This window comes from Podarcis vaucheri (genome assembly GCF_965113315.1).
Source record: "Podarcis vaucheri genome assembly, chromosome: 5".
Lineage (NCBI taxonomy): Eukaryota > Metazoa > Chordata > Lepidosauria > Squamata > Lacertidae > Podarcis > Podarcis vaucheri.
The window spans coordinates 86,292,093-86,309,330 of NC_138763.1; the positions used below are offsets into that span (position 1 = coordinate 86,292,093).

General features: G+C 41.1%; 1 protein-coding gene and 1 long non-coding RNA gene across 16 annotated transcripts in view; one reads left to right on the forward strand and one right to left on the reverse strand.

Annotated features, from left to right (window-relative positions):
• KCNMA1 (potassium calcium-activated channel subfamily M alpha 1) overlaps window positions 1–17,238 on the forward strand; it is a 562,063-nt gene that overhangs the window by 449,694 nt on the left and 95,131 nt on the right. For 2 of the 15 annotated variants that reach the window (XM_082225124.1, XM_082225123.1), the window contains exon 20: window positions 11,576–11,863. The exons of the other annotated variants lie outside the window; for them this stretch is intronic. In XM_082225124.1, the coding sequence (XP_082081250.1) occupies window positions 11,576–11,863 (288 nt within the window). The remainder of the gene's footprint in view (window positions 1–11,575; window positions 11,864–17,238) is intronic. 15 annotated transcript variants of the gene reach the window in all.
• The window catches only part of LOC309533622, a 230,041-nt gene continuing 229,596 nt past the window's right edge, over window positions 16,794–17,238 (reverse strand). Inside the window, exon 7 of the long non-coding RNA XR_014220323.1 lies at window positions 16,794–17,022. This is a non-coding gene — a long non-coding RNA (uncharacterized lncRNA). The remainder of the gene's footprint in view (window positions 17,023–17,238) is intronic.

Here is a 17,238-nt window from a genome sequence, read left to right on the forward strand (position 1 = left end):
CATTTGTTTCAGTTCCCACACCCCCATTCCATAATCCTGTATTTTTAAAACAAAGAAACATATCAAATAGGTAATGTAACATGGGGTAGAGGCTGTAATCTTCATCAGTGCTTTTTCTGGGGGGATGCAGGGGTACGCATACGCCTAAACATTTTGTGAATCTAAGTTTGGCTTCATTGAGGGGCAGTATTTCAATATGAGTAGGAAAATGAGAGTACCCCTAAACATTTTTTTAGAACAAAAGCACTGATCATCATAATCATAAAAAACCCTGACCCTATCTCCTTAATTTTGGGTTCCAGGAGCCAACACATATATAAAGGAGAAGTGCATTGGTTCTAGAATGTGCTGAGGCAAACATCAATGCTACTTCACCGGAAGCTGCTTCAAATAAAGTACTTTAACAACACTTTTCAGGAGATGCTCAGACTTTGCGGAACATATGTGGGAAGAAATTTCCATAACCACGGGGGGGGGGTCATGGATACCTCTACTTATGGCACACAGATGACATATAATTTGGTCTTGGAGATCATGAAAGGATGCTGTGAATAGTGGCAAATAAAAAGTAGCAGAATTGAAAAAAGGGTATTAAAAGCCTAGATGCTCACCTGGGAAGAATAATAGAATCGTAGAGTTGGAAGGGACTACGAGAGCCATCTAGTCCAACCCCCTGCAGTGCAGGAATATTTTTGCCCAATGTGGGGCTCGAACGCACAAGCCTGAGATTAAAAGTCCTCATGCTCTCCCAACTGAGCTATCCCAGACAAGAGATGCAGGTTATTACATATCACACATTGTGCAACAAACCCAGGTTTGTCCCAATGCATTCTTGATAGACAGCCGCAGATTCCAGCTCATGTACCCTGTTCGGTGTACATATTTGCAAAGACCTGCTTACAGCATTCATATTTTACAGGTTTGGGTGTACATCCAATAGGGCTTTTAAAAAAGTGTGTGAAGTGGCCCTTAGCTTTTTTAGCATAAAACTACACTCAATGCCAAAATAATAAGGAATGATTTTGCAAAGCTAAATAAATAAAGTCAGTAAGATATAGATTGCCCCCAAGAGCTGATACAGTAATATAATTGGATTGTCTCATAGGTCTTCATAACGGTGAATTTTTGGTAGCCTCATTTTCCTGCTAAAAAGATCCAGACATTTCATTACTGGTTTGAAATGAAAACTCAGTGGAGTTGTAGATTGAAACCCATAAGTGAATCACACCCAATGTAACAGGGGAGGCCCATTCTGTTTTGCCAACTGATGCAAAACAAGAAGGTGCCATCCCTGCCACTGAAGCATCATGTACTGGGGTTTGTGTGGCAGCAGCTTCTGGTGAGATCTTGTGAGCAATTGTGAGAGTTCCACAAGATCTTGCTGGAAGACACTGCTGCCACTTCTTCAGCGGCAGGCATAGGCGCCACCCCTCAGGATTCCACCACCTGAGACAGCTGCATCAGTCCACCTCATGCCCTGCACTCTTAAGGTGGATTTTTCTGTTTCTTAGATTGTTGTTAAAGAGAGGGAGAAAGGCAAGGAGAAAGACAGAAAGCGATAAAAGAGAGCATGGGGAGAAAAGAAAGGCAGGCAGGTGTACATATTAAAAAATGAAAATCAATTGTGTGTGTCCTGTTTCAGGCAAGGATGAAAGGTAGCTCCCAAGTCTGAAAGGTTTAGAGGGGTACATCTTAAAATATGCATCAAAAATTTGTCTGCATCTGTGGTCTCAATGCCTACTGGTATGTTCTCCCAGGCTAGTAGCACATCCTGCACAGTAAGTTAACTCCATTGTCCAGGGTAGAATTATTTCAGTCTCTGATAGTAAGAAAGGAGTTTTGAGCTGGACTCCAGATTTATAGCTAAGTGCTGTAGAGAAGTATCCATGTGTGTATTGCTGGACCCTTTCCCTCTCTACTAAATAACTTTAGTTTCCTGTCAAATACATTGTATACAATAAACAGAAGGCTTCTAAATCCAGGCGAACAGAACAATCACCAAGGGCCCTATTCTCTCTCTCCCTCTTCCCCCTCTTTCTTTTTTTCTTTTTGGCAACAAGGTACTTGTATATATCTTCATTTATGCTCGCCCACATGAACTTGGTTAGGCTGGGCGAGCATAAATAGTTAACGACACCAGGTACAAGTAGCTGGTGGATTGCAGGTGACTCCATTTTAAATATGATCCACCTGTGAGCTCCGCATTTTGAGCGTGTTGGAGGCTTCGCTGACCTTAACATGATTGATCGTTGTGCAGTCTATTTAGCCACAAAGGTGCAACCTCCATTAGTGTCTAGCAGACAACAGCAGCAGGACAGATCACTAGTACAGTTTGACAGAACTACATAATCGCAGCCCCTTCCCACTAATGCTTTTGACGCTGCAACTCCTTGCTTCCATGTCTCCTGTAGCTGGTGTCAAAACCTTCTCTCAGGCAACAAGACAAAGGGCAGAGAATGTCTTTCTTAGCTATATATTAAGAGAAGGACACTTTGTGTCTCTCAGTTCAAAAAACCCAAATATGTAGGTGCAAATAATCTCAACCCTACAGCTTAGCCTGAGACTGTTAAGCTTTACGAATGAATAACAATAATAGCAATAATTTTATTATTAAATAAATACAGTAAGACAGGTTTGAAAACTTACATTTAGAAAAGAGTCTTGGAAAAGAGTCATGGTGCTATTCATTGGGGAAAAAACTATTTTAGATTAAGAAAAAATATTTGCCTGAATTTAAGGATATGATTTAGATATGCACACACTTAATAAGAAATACGGTATTGTTAAGTCTTATTGAAATGTTCTTGATGGCCTTGGAAAGCCTTCATATATTTTCTCTGGGGAAATATATGTTTTCTCCCAACATTGGCTGTGAATTTGTGCATTGTAGAGCACCTTAAGAAATGTAGTTACCGTAACCCTCTTGAAATACAGAATTGGGTATCTCGAATTCCCACCCAAAAGACAAACCTTTCCATACTACAAGTTTAGGGAAGGGCAGAGAGGAAAATACTTTATAGTAGGTTTGTTAACTCCTTCTTGAGGGTCCCTGCTTCTAGTTATATTTGTGACCTTCAGATTTTCCTTCCTGTAGTACAATCAAGGAAAAACCTTTTACCGATTGCTATATAGAGGCCTATTGAGAGATTGGAAACTCATTGTGGAATCAATTGAATTTTTTTTTAGTTGGTTTTTCTGAAAATATCTTGTGCTTTTGGGAAAATCAGAAATTGGATCTGATTTACAGCCCAGCTAAACTGTAGGGTGCACAGCAGTGCTTTCATTCCTCTAGAGCTATTTTCATCCTTTGCCATCTGAAGAAGGGGGAAAAGGGTGTAATGAATTTAAAACATAGAGTAACTTAGGGTAGGCTTTTTCCAGATCACTAAGTTTTGTCTTTATTTCACCCTTTAGCAGTAAGCACCCAGTCCTGCTCTTCCCTTCATAATAACTGCAGAAAAAACTAATTTGGCAACCCAGAATGCTTCTTTGTTGGTGACTGCGCAGAGAACAGAACTGAAACTGAACAGTAGAACAAGCGAAAGTCCAATGGGTGGAGTCTAACTGTAGCTCATAATACAAAGTTCTACTATTTAACTTTTCAGGTTAAATATTATGTTACTAGGCAGGCAGCCCCCCCCCAGTAATTATAGGGTGATTGTGGTCATGGAAAGTCAAATAAAGTCCTGAGTGTGCATATGTTTTTGGGCTCTTCTAAATGAGGCTGTTATTGCAGACCCTCCAGGTGTCCCTATTTTCCAGGAACACTCCTGGATTTACAGAAGCCATCTTAGTTTCTGATTTGATCCCACAATGTCCTGTTTCCCTTACGACATTCCTATTTGGAGAAATGTTGGAGGGTATGGTAGGATGTGCTTATTTTTATCGGAGAAATGTTGGAGGGTATGTTACTGTAAACTGGCCCTGCCTTTGCTGCCTGAGGCAGTCAGCATATTCTGCCTAATGGCAGAGCTGGCCTTGTTCAAAACAACTTTCTGTTCCATTTTAATAGTACTAATGTGTGAGTGGGTGGATGGCTGTAGAATTTTCATCCACAGAATTTAATCATAACATTTTTATACCACGGCGGCATGGACATGTATGGATTGTCAAGCTGACAGAGAAAAATGCCCCCTGATATCTTTGAAAGCTTTCATTGGACAGTTTGCCAATAGCACTTTAATGACTTGAATAAACAGACAGTAATTCATAAACTAGGAAGTCAGCACTGTAGAAAGGCCTGAAAAGGCAAAATGAAGGAAACAGTGGACAAAAGTCCCAAAATATGCATGGTTCAATAAGGCCATAAAAGTGCCAGAGTGGAAATTGTGCTTGATTCTAATTTCCCACAAATTAGCAGTTAATGTTTAGTGTGGGCATATGTGAGTTGGAAAGCAGAGTGATGGCTGCATTCTTGAGCACCCAGATTTATGTCTCTACCTATAGGGGCATAATATGTAGGCCAATCCAACTATGCTGCAAAAATGTCATTCGTGTACATTTTCGGCAACCTGCAACTGATGCTCTGCTTCTGCACCATCATTTCTGCATGTGCACAACTGTTTCTCATATTTTAGATCGTTTGCTGGAGTACTGGAGAAAGAGAATTTTGGCTGCTTAGTCCATGAGTAGGCAAACTAAGGCCTGGGGGCCGGATCCAGCCCAAATTGCCTTCTAAATCTGGCCCATGGACGGTCTGGGAATCAGTGTGTTTCTACATGAGTAGAATGTGTCCTTTTATTTAAAATGCATCTCTGGGTTATTTGTGGGGCATAGGAATTTGTTCTCTTTTCTCTCTCTCTCTCTCCAAAATAGAGCCCAGCTCCCAACAAGGTCAGAGGGACAGTGAACCGGCCCCCTGCTGAAAATGTTTGCTGACCCCTGGCCTAGTCATTGATATAATGAACATTGTGGGGGGAAAGGTCATTTTATTGTGACCTTTTACTGATTGCAACAGCCAACTCTGTATGAGCAGAAAGGTCTTCCTTCTCTTGGGGAAAGAGCAACCAGGGTTTACAAGGACCTACTACTGGAAGAGGGGCTAAAAAGGGAATAATGTGCAGCATTTGGGATCCTGATCAGGCTGCTTCAGGTTTGAGGGTGCCCTCAACAAGGTGCTGCCAATAGGACCCCTATTAAGTTGGTGGAAACTATGGCTTTGGGCTTACCTGGTGGATATGTGCCACCATTTAAAATTTCCCACAGTGCCTAAGAGCACCACTTGAGGAAGCTCATGGTACTTATCAGTGCCCATGGGCTTTTCTAGGGCACAGATCCCCTAGAGGTCTCCAAGGATTCTGGGGCTGATACCAGACCCAGTCCTGAGCCAGCAGTATACATTATGCTTTGCAAAATTTCAGCAGTGAGACAGCAAATGGAGAAGCGAGGAATGAGGTGAGCCAGACATAGAAATGCAACAAGAGAAAGTGGAACTGAGGCAGATTATGGCAATGAGAGATGAAGTTAGAGGCCTAAAGGCAAAATAAAAACTGACAAATTACTGTGGCCAGGTGGCATCTACCTGACAGTTCTTAAATCACTCAAATGTGGCTAGAAATTAGCCAACGTAGCACCATTTTTAAAATTGGGGGTGGGGGGAGGATCCTGGAAATTACAGACTGGTTAGCTTAATATTTATCACAGGGAAATTTGAGTATTGTTAAAGATAAAATAACCAAGTATATGGAAGAACAAGCGTTACTGAAGTAAAGCCAGTATGGCTTCTGCAAGGGCAGGATCTGTCTCAGGAAGCAATTAGAGTTCTTTGACAGTGTCAACAAACATATAGACAGAAGTGATTGGGTTGACATTGTGTGCTTGGACTTTCAAAAACGTTTCAACAAAGTACCTCATCAGTAAGCTTAGTAGTCAAGGAACAAGATTAGAGATGAATCAGGAATTGGATAAGTTTCAGGAAGCACAGAGCAGGAATAAATGGACAGATGAAGAAAGTGGAATCCCCCCAAGGATCAATGTTGGGACATATGCTTTTTTAATTTGACCATAAATGATCTATAGTTAGGAGTGAACAGTGAGGCAGCAAAGTTTCCTGATGATACTAAATTGCTCAGGACAATTAAAACAAAAAAGGGATTTTGAAGAGCTCCAAAAGGACCTCTCCAAACTGAATGAATGGGTGGTCAATTGACAAGTGCAATTCAACAAAAAATAGTGTAAAGTGATGCATGTTGGGACATTTATTATTATTATTATTATTATTATTATTATTATTATTATTATTATTATTATTATTATTTTACATATATGCTCATGGGATCTGGTGACTGACCAGGAGCAAGACCTTGGGTGTCATAGTGGATAGCTTGATGAAGATGTTCGCTCAGTATGTGGCAGCTGTGAAAAGGGCAAATTCCATGTTAGGAATCCTTAGGAAAGGAGTTGATAATAAAACTGCCAATATAATAATGCTGTTCTGCAAAACTATGGTGCGACTACATTTGGAATACTGTGTACAGTTCTGGTCTCCTCTCCTTTCACAGATTTGAGAGTGATATTTTCAAACCTTCTGACATTTAAGTGCAACAACCAATGTTCCTAGTTTTTCTCATTGGGAAAAGAAATTCACAGATTCTTGCATCAATCCTAAACAAGTCTGCAAACCTTCCCTTTCATTCAGATTGACTGTTTTAGAGAATAAACACTTTATACCATGACCCTGTATTTCTGATAATGATTTGCTACATACTGTATCTTGCTTGGGAAATGGAAAGAAACTGAAGTATTAATGGCCAATGTATGAACAAAAAACTGGAAGGGTTTGTTTTTGTTGTTTTTTAAGGAACTTGCAAGGAATTTTTATCTCTCCGAACAAAAAATTAAATGTTTTGATTTAACTCTCTTTGAGTATATGATAAACTCCAACCCAGACCGACTGAGTGCATTTTTTTAAACTACCTTTGATAAGAAATGCATTACAAACTCATCAGCTCAACTTCCTGTTAACAAAGAGACAGCGGCCGTCTGGATTATTCTAGATCCGCAGTGAAACTGCCATACCACGTATATTCAAAGTAAGGCTGTGTGAGTTTGACAAGGGGCAGATGAATCCAGGAGTTATTGTGCAGGGGTTTAAGTCTATGCGGCAGCTGACGGTTGAAATAATCATCCATACATCGCTCTGAGCTAGCTGGGGAAAGGTTGAAGCTGTATATTTTCAACATATCTAGTCTAATGGTTAATCTGTTGTCTTGTACAGAGGGTGCTGGGTAAAATCACAGCAATAGCTGACAGTTTGGAGGAACTGTTGTGAGTCTTTTCAGATGCCTGATTCACAGAGTCATAAGTAGATAAGTCTAAATAGGCATTGTCATTGAAAAATGGGAAGACATGCATTGTTTTCCCACACCTGAATCAAACCGAACTTTGGTCACCAGAAATCTTGATCATTTGTGTGTGTGTGTGTGTGTGTGTGTGTGTGTTTCAGAATTCGTAGCTCATCGTAACCCAGCAAGGCACATTCTCTAAGCATGTTAAATAAGATTTGGTGTGTGTGTGTGTGTGTGTTAAAGAGGATTAGTGTGCTAGCTCTGTACCTGTTATTGTTCTTATTACCCTCCACAAATCAGAGGTGGATGATTACATGGGGGTGGGGGCTCCCCACTTCAGTCAGTCTCTGTGCATCTAATGGAGGTCAATGAGAATAGCGGGTGGAGCTAAGGCACGGATTCTCACTGACTCACCCTCCACCCTTGCATGTTTGTTTAACATGCTCAGAGAATAGCTGAAGGGGGATTTTATGTAAACTGCTAGAAAATAGAAGCCTAGTATTTGCTCTTGTTCATTCCTTAAGAAGAGGTAAGAAACTGTAAATTGAGGGGAGGGAACAAAATAGTGTCTACTATGAGGGTGTGGCAAGAAATAGTGGAAAATAAAGCTATGCTATGCTTCATGGCTCATAATGTTTGAGTAGGATGAGAAATAAATATGAGGTTTTTGCCATTAATACAGATTAATACTCCATAGGCATCTGGAGACACATTGATTATTGGATGTTGAACAATTTCAAAGAATATTGATGCTGGCAGTGGGCAAGTTCCTTTTTCTTCCTTTTTTAATCATTTTATTTTAAATGCATTCTTGGCGCTGCTTGCAGGCAAATCATGCAGGAGCTAGTTTCAGCCATTTGTTTCAAAATGCTGCGCTGGTATTCTGCCTTGTTACATTTAAATTAAAGCTACATAAAGCCCCCCTTTTTTTTAGTTGTGGCAAGTGCACATTCAAAGGGAATATAGCAGAGAGTGCCACAGGCATGGAAATACCCAATTATCTACATTGGTTACTTTTTAAAAAATGCTTCGGGACTTGATTATCATTAAAATTAACTTGAATGTAGCAAATAAATATCAAGGAAAGAAAATTCCAATGAAAGTCCAGAGTTGTCTTTACATAACTCAAGCTTTAATGACATCTTTCCCTGGGCGCCTCTGGAACAAGATTTCTGCAGGCGTTATGTAGCCAAAATTAGTTATAACCAAAATTATGTCCCTCTACATGCATGGATTAGACACCTAGATTAGGACTAGTTTCTTTAGACGTGGGCTGCCGCCAAAGACATTGGCCTTGCATCTTGTTGTCCCCCTCTTCCTGGTAATGGCTAGCGACCCAAAATGTATGACATGAACTCATTGTGCTCTTGAGTTTCCTTGCCAAGTGGCAGCCAGTGAAATGGAGGAGGGGCGGAGAAACATGCTGTAGCTGTGATTGGACAGCAGCTGTGCATCTCATACCCCGCACCAATGAAAGGCAGACCAGATCGGCAACCGCTGTGAAAAGGCAAATAGAACGTCTATATTTCTCTATATGGCTAGTAGCTATTTATTTTCAAGCCTTGCTCATGCGCTTCCCAGAGACATTTAGTTTGCCACTGGTGGAAACGGTGTTAGATAAAGTGTAAATTTGTTCTGACCCAGCTGAGCTCCCCTTATAGTCTTCTTGAACCTAGGGAGGGCTGTATTTGGTAGGGATGTTCAGTCTTCCCTTGACTGTTCCTGGAAAAGGTTACCTTTCTTTTTCAGCGTTGTTGGGTTCTGCAGCTCCACCAACTCCACCTCTTACTCTTTTTACACCTAGTCCACCTGTGCACGCTGTCTTTTCATGGTTAGCTTTGCTTTGCCTCTCTGTCCAAGGGTTTTGTATAAACTAGAAAGGGTACATGAGAGTAGGTATCATTTTCATTGCATTTTAGGTCTTATGCTAGTTGTAGCTCCTGGAGTGATCCCTGTTGGTACGCTCATATGAAACCAAGATGCCATCTGCGTTATTAACTCTTTGCTAGAAATAAAGGTCATGGCTGATACTGCCATTCATAAGATAATGCACAAGCAAGTCTTTCAGATAACCTTTAGATGAAACATGTTCACATGCATGCACCCTGAGGAATTACTCCTGGAGCAAGGCTGCAGATGCAAAATGTTAACGTTGAAAACTTTGATTCCCCCCCCCCCTGAATTTGGTGGGCACAGGATTAAGCCATTCATATGGAATTTGTTAAAAAGCAAACCGGAATCACTCTTTCAAGCTTTAATGTATCTGGTGTAGATAGCATGTGATAAGCTTTCTGTGATAGAGACATGTTTCCTGTTTCTAGAAAGCAACTGGTTGACATCTGGGTTCTATGTATACATCCCAATCGGCAATTTACTTGTGAGCTACTTATTTGATTGCAGAACTCTGCATACCTTCCTGTACATACAAAGATACGTGCTTATCAGCACACAAGTTCCCTGCGCTCCCTTTTCTTTACCAGTATTATAATATATTTATAAGCATAAAAGTTTGCTTTCATTGCTCTGAAATTTCTTCATGTGCTTTATTCGCTTTTTGATGTAGTTGGGATCACTAGTGTAGCATCAGGAACCAAAGGGGCAGCAGATTCAGACACCAAGGAATAACCCGCTCACTACTGCCACAACCTGATCTGTTGGATCTTCTGTCTCCTCAACAGCCCTTCCCCTTGCCCACCTCTACAGAGGCCTCTTTGCAAATAGGAGGGCTGCTAGTCTCCTCCTCCTCCAACCCTTGTTCCAGATGTGTATTATTATTCACCTGCTTGTTTCTGATGCAGATATATTCATTCATTCTTCCTTGGTGGGTGGGGGACGGCACCCTTTTGTGGTTCGCCTCAGGTGCCCAAATGTATTGAGGGTGGTTAAAATGACAAGGTAGTCCTATAAATGCTTACTCCATGGGGCCTTCTCCTCTCAAGCAAATATGTACAGACCTATCAGTAAGCCACACTGAATACAGTGGGGTTATTTTCAGGTAAACGTGCAAGACGATTGCACCTCAAATCACTTTAATATAGAATTATGCACATGCTGTAAGCCACTCATAGTGGCTGGGGAAACCCAGCTAGATGTGCAGAGTATAAATAATAAAATGATGATGATGATTTAAACCATGTCTAAATAACAACGCAACCAAATAAAATAAAATCTAAAATTGTTGTTCCACCGATGAATTTAGCTTATTTATTGGTGATATGGAAGAGGGGGGTTCTTCCTCCCTTTAGAGGTGTCCAGCACTTTCACTACTAGGCTTTTGATGCCATTAGAATACATGTCTCTTCACACAGGCCTGGGGGTGGAATGCTGGGGGAAACTAGCTGAAAACAAAGCTCTTAGCTTGCTGCAATAATATGGCTAATTTTAATTGTGTATAGCATTATTTGCTTATTGTTTTAGGATTTATACTATTGCTGTTTTAATGTCCCAGTTGTAAACTGCCCTGGGATCCTGGTGGATGTAGGGTGGATTAGCAATGCTGTGCAAGTGTGCATCTTCAAAAGGGAGGGAAATACATTAGCAATAGTCCAGTAACATTAGTAGTTCCCCCCCACCCACCCAGCCTGAAGATGAAGTTGTGTAGTCCAATACACAAGTCAGGACACCAGGATTCAACATCATTTAGTCCCATTAAATAAAGTTTATTTCATGATTAAGTGCCTGAAAACATTGTAAATGGAGCTACCTAGCTCTGTTAGCATATTCATAGATGCTTCCCCTGTTATTTTGGGTGAACTGAGAGGATCTGTCTCCTCTGCCATGAAGAGAGAGAGAGAGAGAGAGAGAGAGAGAGAGAGAGAGATTTTATCAACATGTGGGAAGTAAAGATTGCATTGGATGCACATCCTCTAGGTTGGGGTTATTGCTTACAGATGATGATAATATAGTGAACTGAACCTAATATATTTATTTTTGCAAAAGTAGATTTTTAGAATAAATGAAGCTGACCACACACGTAGGCCAGGATCCAAAAACCTTCACTCTGAATCTTCCATGGTGACTACAATGCAGCACAAGAGTCCGTAGTTGTGATGGGGGGAGGCAAGGTTCACAACCCACCTGCACATGGAGAAAAAGTTTAATGAAAAACTGGAGGTTTCCAGAGTCACCTGGTGAATCCCTTTTTATGCAATTTGGAGCCCATGTGGACTGGGCTTTGGAAGCAACTGCTGCAAGCCCAAGATTGCCACATAAACCCGATACATCAATGTAGCTTGGGCAGTCTTTTTAATGCACAAAGCATTAATTTGCGCTTTTTCCTTATTGTTTAGAGGTAAAGAATGAAGCTAAACCGAGTTACTCAAACCACTCAGTTCAGTCCAAGAGCTCATGTACCCATGCAGTAGTTGGCATCAAGTCCACTGATGGAGTCCCGGAATCAGTTACGCTTGTTAATAACTGCAAAGGAGCCCTCCTTCTACCCAGCAATCCCTCGCTGTTGCCCCTTAACTCTGCTGAGCATGGAAAAACTTCCTACTTTAGACTGCAAAGGGCACGCAGCCTACCTTCAAAATGCTGCCATTACCAGAACAAAAAGCCGGGGTTGAACCGAGAGCTCTGTAGGTAGCCCCATAAGCCGGATGCATCAGGCAACCGATACTGCTTTCTGCATGGGTTGTGCAATCTGAACATTTTCAATGTGAAAATGACATTACTAATGCTCAGCTAAGTCCTTGCAGATGTGAGTTTCTCCAGATGTAGTGATTAATACCTTAATCGAGATAGCTAGTCAACTAATGGTTTCTGGTTGGTTTTGTGTTTCCTGTTTGGCTGGCTTTGAAATCTTTACCTTTTTCATCAATAAGCTTGGCAAGTGTACAAGTTTGCATTAATGTTTGATTAATCTCGTTAGCTGTTACAACTTACTTTGGGATCAGCAAAGTTGGGCTTTGTTAAAAGCCCCTGTTAACTGTGTTGTTGGTGACATAGATGAGACAATGAAGGTGACAGATTTATTTTTATAAGCGTATTAAAATAACTTAAATAGCTAAAGACCTTGACCACTGCTGCTTTGAAGTCATTTTCTTGAATGTGCTTAAAGTAAGAATTGAGGATAAAAGCCAAGTAAGATGTTGTTTCAGATGTTCGCCTTTGCACAAAGGCCATTAAAATTACCAGCACATCTTAAATCACTTCATGAAACATTGTCTGGAGGTTATGTCATTGAAATAATGAATATATATATATATATATATATATATATATATATATGAATAATCAAAGATTTTAAAACATCCTTGTGACTTTAAAGCTAAACTGCAGTCTAATCAGAGTATCTGAAGCCTCATTAGCCATTGTCTGATGCTTCTCCTACACCAAGTATTCCTCAAAAGATAAAACAGTTTAATGCCGTGCCTATTACACAAAAGTAAGCTCTAGGTTGTTGTGAGGATGGTACTGTATATTATGTATTACAATCAAAGCTATCTAGAAAACCGAGGTCTTGGATTTTACGGGATGGGAGTTCAGATCCTACAATACAGTGGTACCTCGGGTTACATACGCTTCAGGTTACACACTCCGCTAACCCAGAAATAGTGCTTCAGGTTAAGAACTTTGCTTCAGGATAAGAACAAAAATTGGGCTCCGGTGGCATGGCGGCAGCAGGAGGCCCCATTAGCTAAAGTGGCGCTTCAGGTTAAGAACAGTTTCACGTTAAGAACGGACCTCCGGAACGAATTAAGTACTTAACCCGAGGTACCACTGTATTCTGTGTCAAATTCCTGAACACCTGTATTTCAGAATTGATAAAAGGAAGCCTGCATGATTCTGTACATGCATTGATGTCAGTTTATTTTCCAGAATAAACAAACAAACAAACAATAATAATTTTATCAGTTCAGCAAAAAAGGAACACATTTTCATTAAAAGGCAGTTCAATAAATATGCAGTGTTAACAATTAATTGGGCCATCCTAAGCATAGAAAGCTGGTGTAAATTATGTCAACTTAGGTTAAGCTGGCACAATGGATGCCCGATCCAGAGCTAGTTTATGAAGCTCAGGGAGGGGGAAACACCAGAATGAAACCTGCTTGCCTTCAGTGTTTTGCATTCTTCTGAACTTTGTTCTTGGGACCAGTTTTCTGAACAAGTCCCATTACTCATGACCAATTAAGAGTTCTCCAGAGGTGTGTGTGTTCGGGGGGATCTATAGAGCAGGCTTCCTCAACCTCAGCCCTCCAGATGTTTTGAGACTACAATTCCCATCATCCCTGACCACTGGTCTTGCTAGCTAGGGATCATGGGAGTTGTAGGCCAAAAAACATCTGGAGGGCCGAGGCTGAGGAAGCCTGCTTTAGAGGAATCCAGATGTCTACCTTTCCAGAGAGGCCAGGCCAAGTGGTTGAGAGCAAGATCTAGTTCATGTAAATTAAAATTTGGTTGTTATTACCCTTTTCGTTTGAAACCATCTCTGTGTCATTTTAACCACCAATTTCTATTTTGTCTTTGGATCAACATACTTTAGGAAGCATCCTCTCCCTTATACCCCCCCCCCAATGATTTACCTAAATAACTATTATCTCACCTGTCTAGTCTTAAGTATCTAAGGTGGCTAAGACATAAATCGAAATACTAAAAAAACTACTGCCCAATGTGTCAAGTCAATTACTTTGGGATAAGAGGATCAAGAAGAAATCAAGGGAATTTGCATTCACCCCTTCCCCCAAATGCTTGCCCAATTCAAACAGATTTAATTTGATGCCCAAACAAGAGAGGAGTTGGAGCAAAGTTCTTGTCTGCAAATGCTTTGTCCCATGCCAAGCAAATCGCAGCACTCTTAACTTAGAGGTTTTTGCATCCTGAATAGTGGTGATGAGATCTCGTTGGATAAAGTCCCATCTGAAAGTCAGGTGCAGGTGGCGAAGGCATGGGGCAAGATGTTTTCAGCGGTGGTGGACTTAGTTCCTAGGGCAGGCCACACATCATCTTTGTAAGTGTAGTTAAAATGCATCTGCTTCACCGGGCATTTGAGAGTGCCTAAGTTCAAGGAACAGGTTGCATGGGGCCCTTGGCAGGCTGCCCAGCAGGCCCTTCCCCAGAGCATCTCCCACAAGTACATCCCATAAGCCCGCCAGATGGTGAGGGTGCTGGTATTGCCTGTCCCTGCTTTCTTTTTCTTCCTTTAAAACTTGGTGCTTAGTGGAGGAGCACCAGGCCAAGCAGTTGTAGTGACCAGCCTCTGCTTCCCTCTATAATACCTCCACCCCCCCACTCAGCATTAGGCCCAGCTTTTAAAGGTACAAAAATGGGGCTGGGCATTGCAGTGCCACTGACTCCACCTGCCACTTGCACCCACTTCTGCCATCTGGTAAACCTGCAGTGGGACTGCCTACGGGACCTACGGACCTCGTACCTATGGGACCGCCTCTCCTGGTATGTCCCACAGAGGAACTTACGATCTTCAAACAAAAACATCTTGGAGGTCCCAGGCCACAGAGAGGTTAGGCTGGCCTCAACCAGAGCCAGGGCTTTTTCGGCTGTGGCTCCGATCTGGTGGAACACTCTGCCACAAGAGATTAGGGCCCTGAGGGACTTGACATATTTCTGCAGGGCCTGCAAGACAGAGCTGTTCCGCCAAGCCTTTGGCCAGGGCACAGCCTGACTCCCTCCTTTGGCAATCTTCACACAACTCTAGCCCAATGGTTGCCATCAATTTGATTTGAAGTAAATTTTTAATGAAATGCTTTTAGAATGTTGTATTATTTTATTGCTGTTAGCCGGTGGGATATTAATAAAAAAAATTATTATTATTATTATAAGGAAAGTGCCCCTGGTACCCCTGTCCCCTCTTCTTCTTTTTTTAAAAAGGTAGGTCCTTCACTAAGTAGAGAAGACATATTGTGGGAAAAGGAAAGTACCGGTGCTTCAGCTACCTGGTTTGGCTCTTCTCCAATCACCACCAGCCCTTCAAAATTGTAATAAAAAGGGTTTTTGTGTGTGTAATGGTGGTGTTTTTAAAATGGTGCCAGCTGCAGTGGGGCTCTGCTGTTGGCTTTTCATGGTCTGCAGTAACGTTTAGAAACGGACGTTTTAATTTTTTTTTTAAATTCATTTGCAATCCATATGTGCTGCTCATTGCTTCAGTCAGGAAGCAGTTAATTGGGGAATCAGTTAATACAGTGGTTCCTAAACCTTCCCCCCTCCCCTGCCATGGGCCAGTTGAAAATTGCTGAAGGTCTTGGTGGACCACTTATTTTTCTGCCTGTTGTAGCAATTGTAATGTGCTGTATGAATTTTAGCCGCCTTTTTATTTCTTCTTCAATTTCTTATGTATTGCGTTGCAATTAGAATTCCCTAGAAGCAGTGAAAATGCAACCGAAGTCAAGTGCTTTTATATACCATTGATTTCAGTGGCAACATAAAACACATGCTTAACTCTCTCCCAATCAAACTGATGGAGGTGATGTTTCCTGTGTGATCCCTTTTGGTGGGGATCATTTCGGGAAATTAAGCAGTTTGACTTTTGCAGTGCTTGTGCCATGCAGAATGGCATTTCCTTGATTTTGTTTTTTGAAAGATGCATTTTATAATTCTGTGGAAATGGATTAGTATTTTAAATCAGATCTACCTTTTAAATGGGTCATTGTAATATCCACATAGTTCTTTGTTTCTTTTGTTAATTTTCGTCCTGCTCTTTGGCCACAGTTCTCATAGTGATTCATAACATCACTCTCACTGATGTACTTTTTGCTCCTTTTCTTTTAACTTGGACACAACTGCTACCTAAGGCTCAGCCACTTCCGTCATATTTAGTCTTATTTTTATTTTTATGTTACAGGGTGGAAATAAACTTGTTTTATTTTGTTAGTGTAAATTTCTCATACGGGACATTGACAGAAAGAAACTCTTTAAACTGGCAGAGCTCTGATCTGCTTAGAGTGATAAATGGTAGAGCCTTAAACATTAACAATAGTGGTTAAATACCGTTAAATGCCTGGCGTGCTCTGGTCCATGGGGTCACGAAAAGTCGGAAACGACTAAACGACTAAACAACAACCGTATTTACTCGAATCTAATGCTCACCTTTTTGGCCAAATTATGTTGCGAAAATTAAGGTGTGCATTAGATTTGATGGCACATTACATTCGCCAGCAAATACTTTTTTTTTGGTTTCAAGGTTCTGAACATTGAGGTGCATATTAGATTCGATGACTTGAGTAAATATGGTACTTACTGCTAGCTTGTAAGGAAACTTGCTGTAATTTTGGGTGAGGTGAAGACCCTTGTGCAGTAGTGTTAGCCAAAGGCGGTTTTGTTTTTAATAATATTAAGGTGGTTGGCTGTTATTGTTTTACTATTCAGAAGATGATCTTCCACTCAAAGTGCACTTCACGCCCATCAAAAGAACCTCTGCCACAATTCCCATCCTTCGTTATACAGGAAGTTCTCCCGTCATTTGGTCTCGTTCCACCTGCTCCTGTGATAACATCCCCTTTTGTGATAAAGGGTGAAGCGATGAGTTCTGAGTTGTGCTGGAGATCAATGCGCAGCCGCAGAGTTTTTATTTATTGCAAGCATTGAATATCAAGGCATTGAATGCTGCACATCTCTTCACAAAGACTCTGTGGTCTGGCATTCAAGGAGTCAGAACCGATGGGTATTGGGTTCTTTAATAAAGTGCAGTCTGGTAACGTTCAGTGTTCGGATTCCGAATAGACTTCATCTTTTGGTGTATGCATCAGGACACTAATTTCCATTTTCCAAAAACGCAGCTTAACTAAAAGAAAAAAGGATGATCTTTTATGAAAGCATGTCATAACTTCTTCAGTCAATACCTTGCTTCTCTTTCCTCCTCCTCTTCCTCGTCTTTCAAACTGATCTATTTTGACTAACACCAGTTTGGTCTTTATTGAACATAGACAAGATAGCAGTGAAGTATCAGTGTGTGAATGGAATTGTGTGTGTGTGTTCTTTGGCTATTTCGCCTGTATGA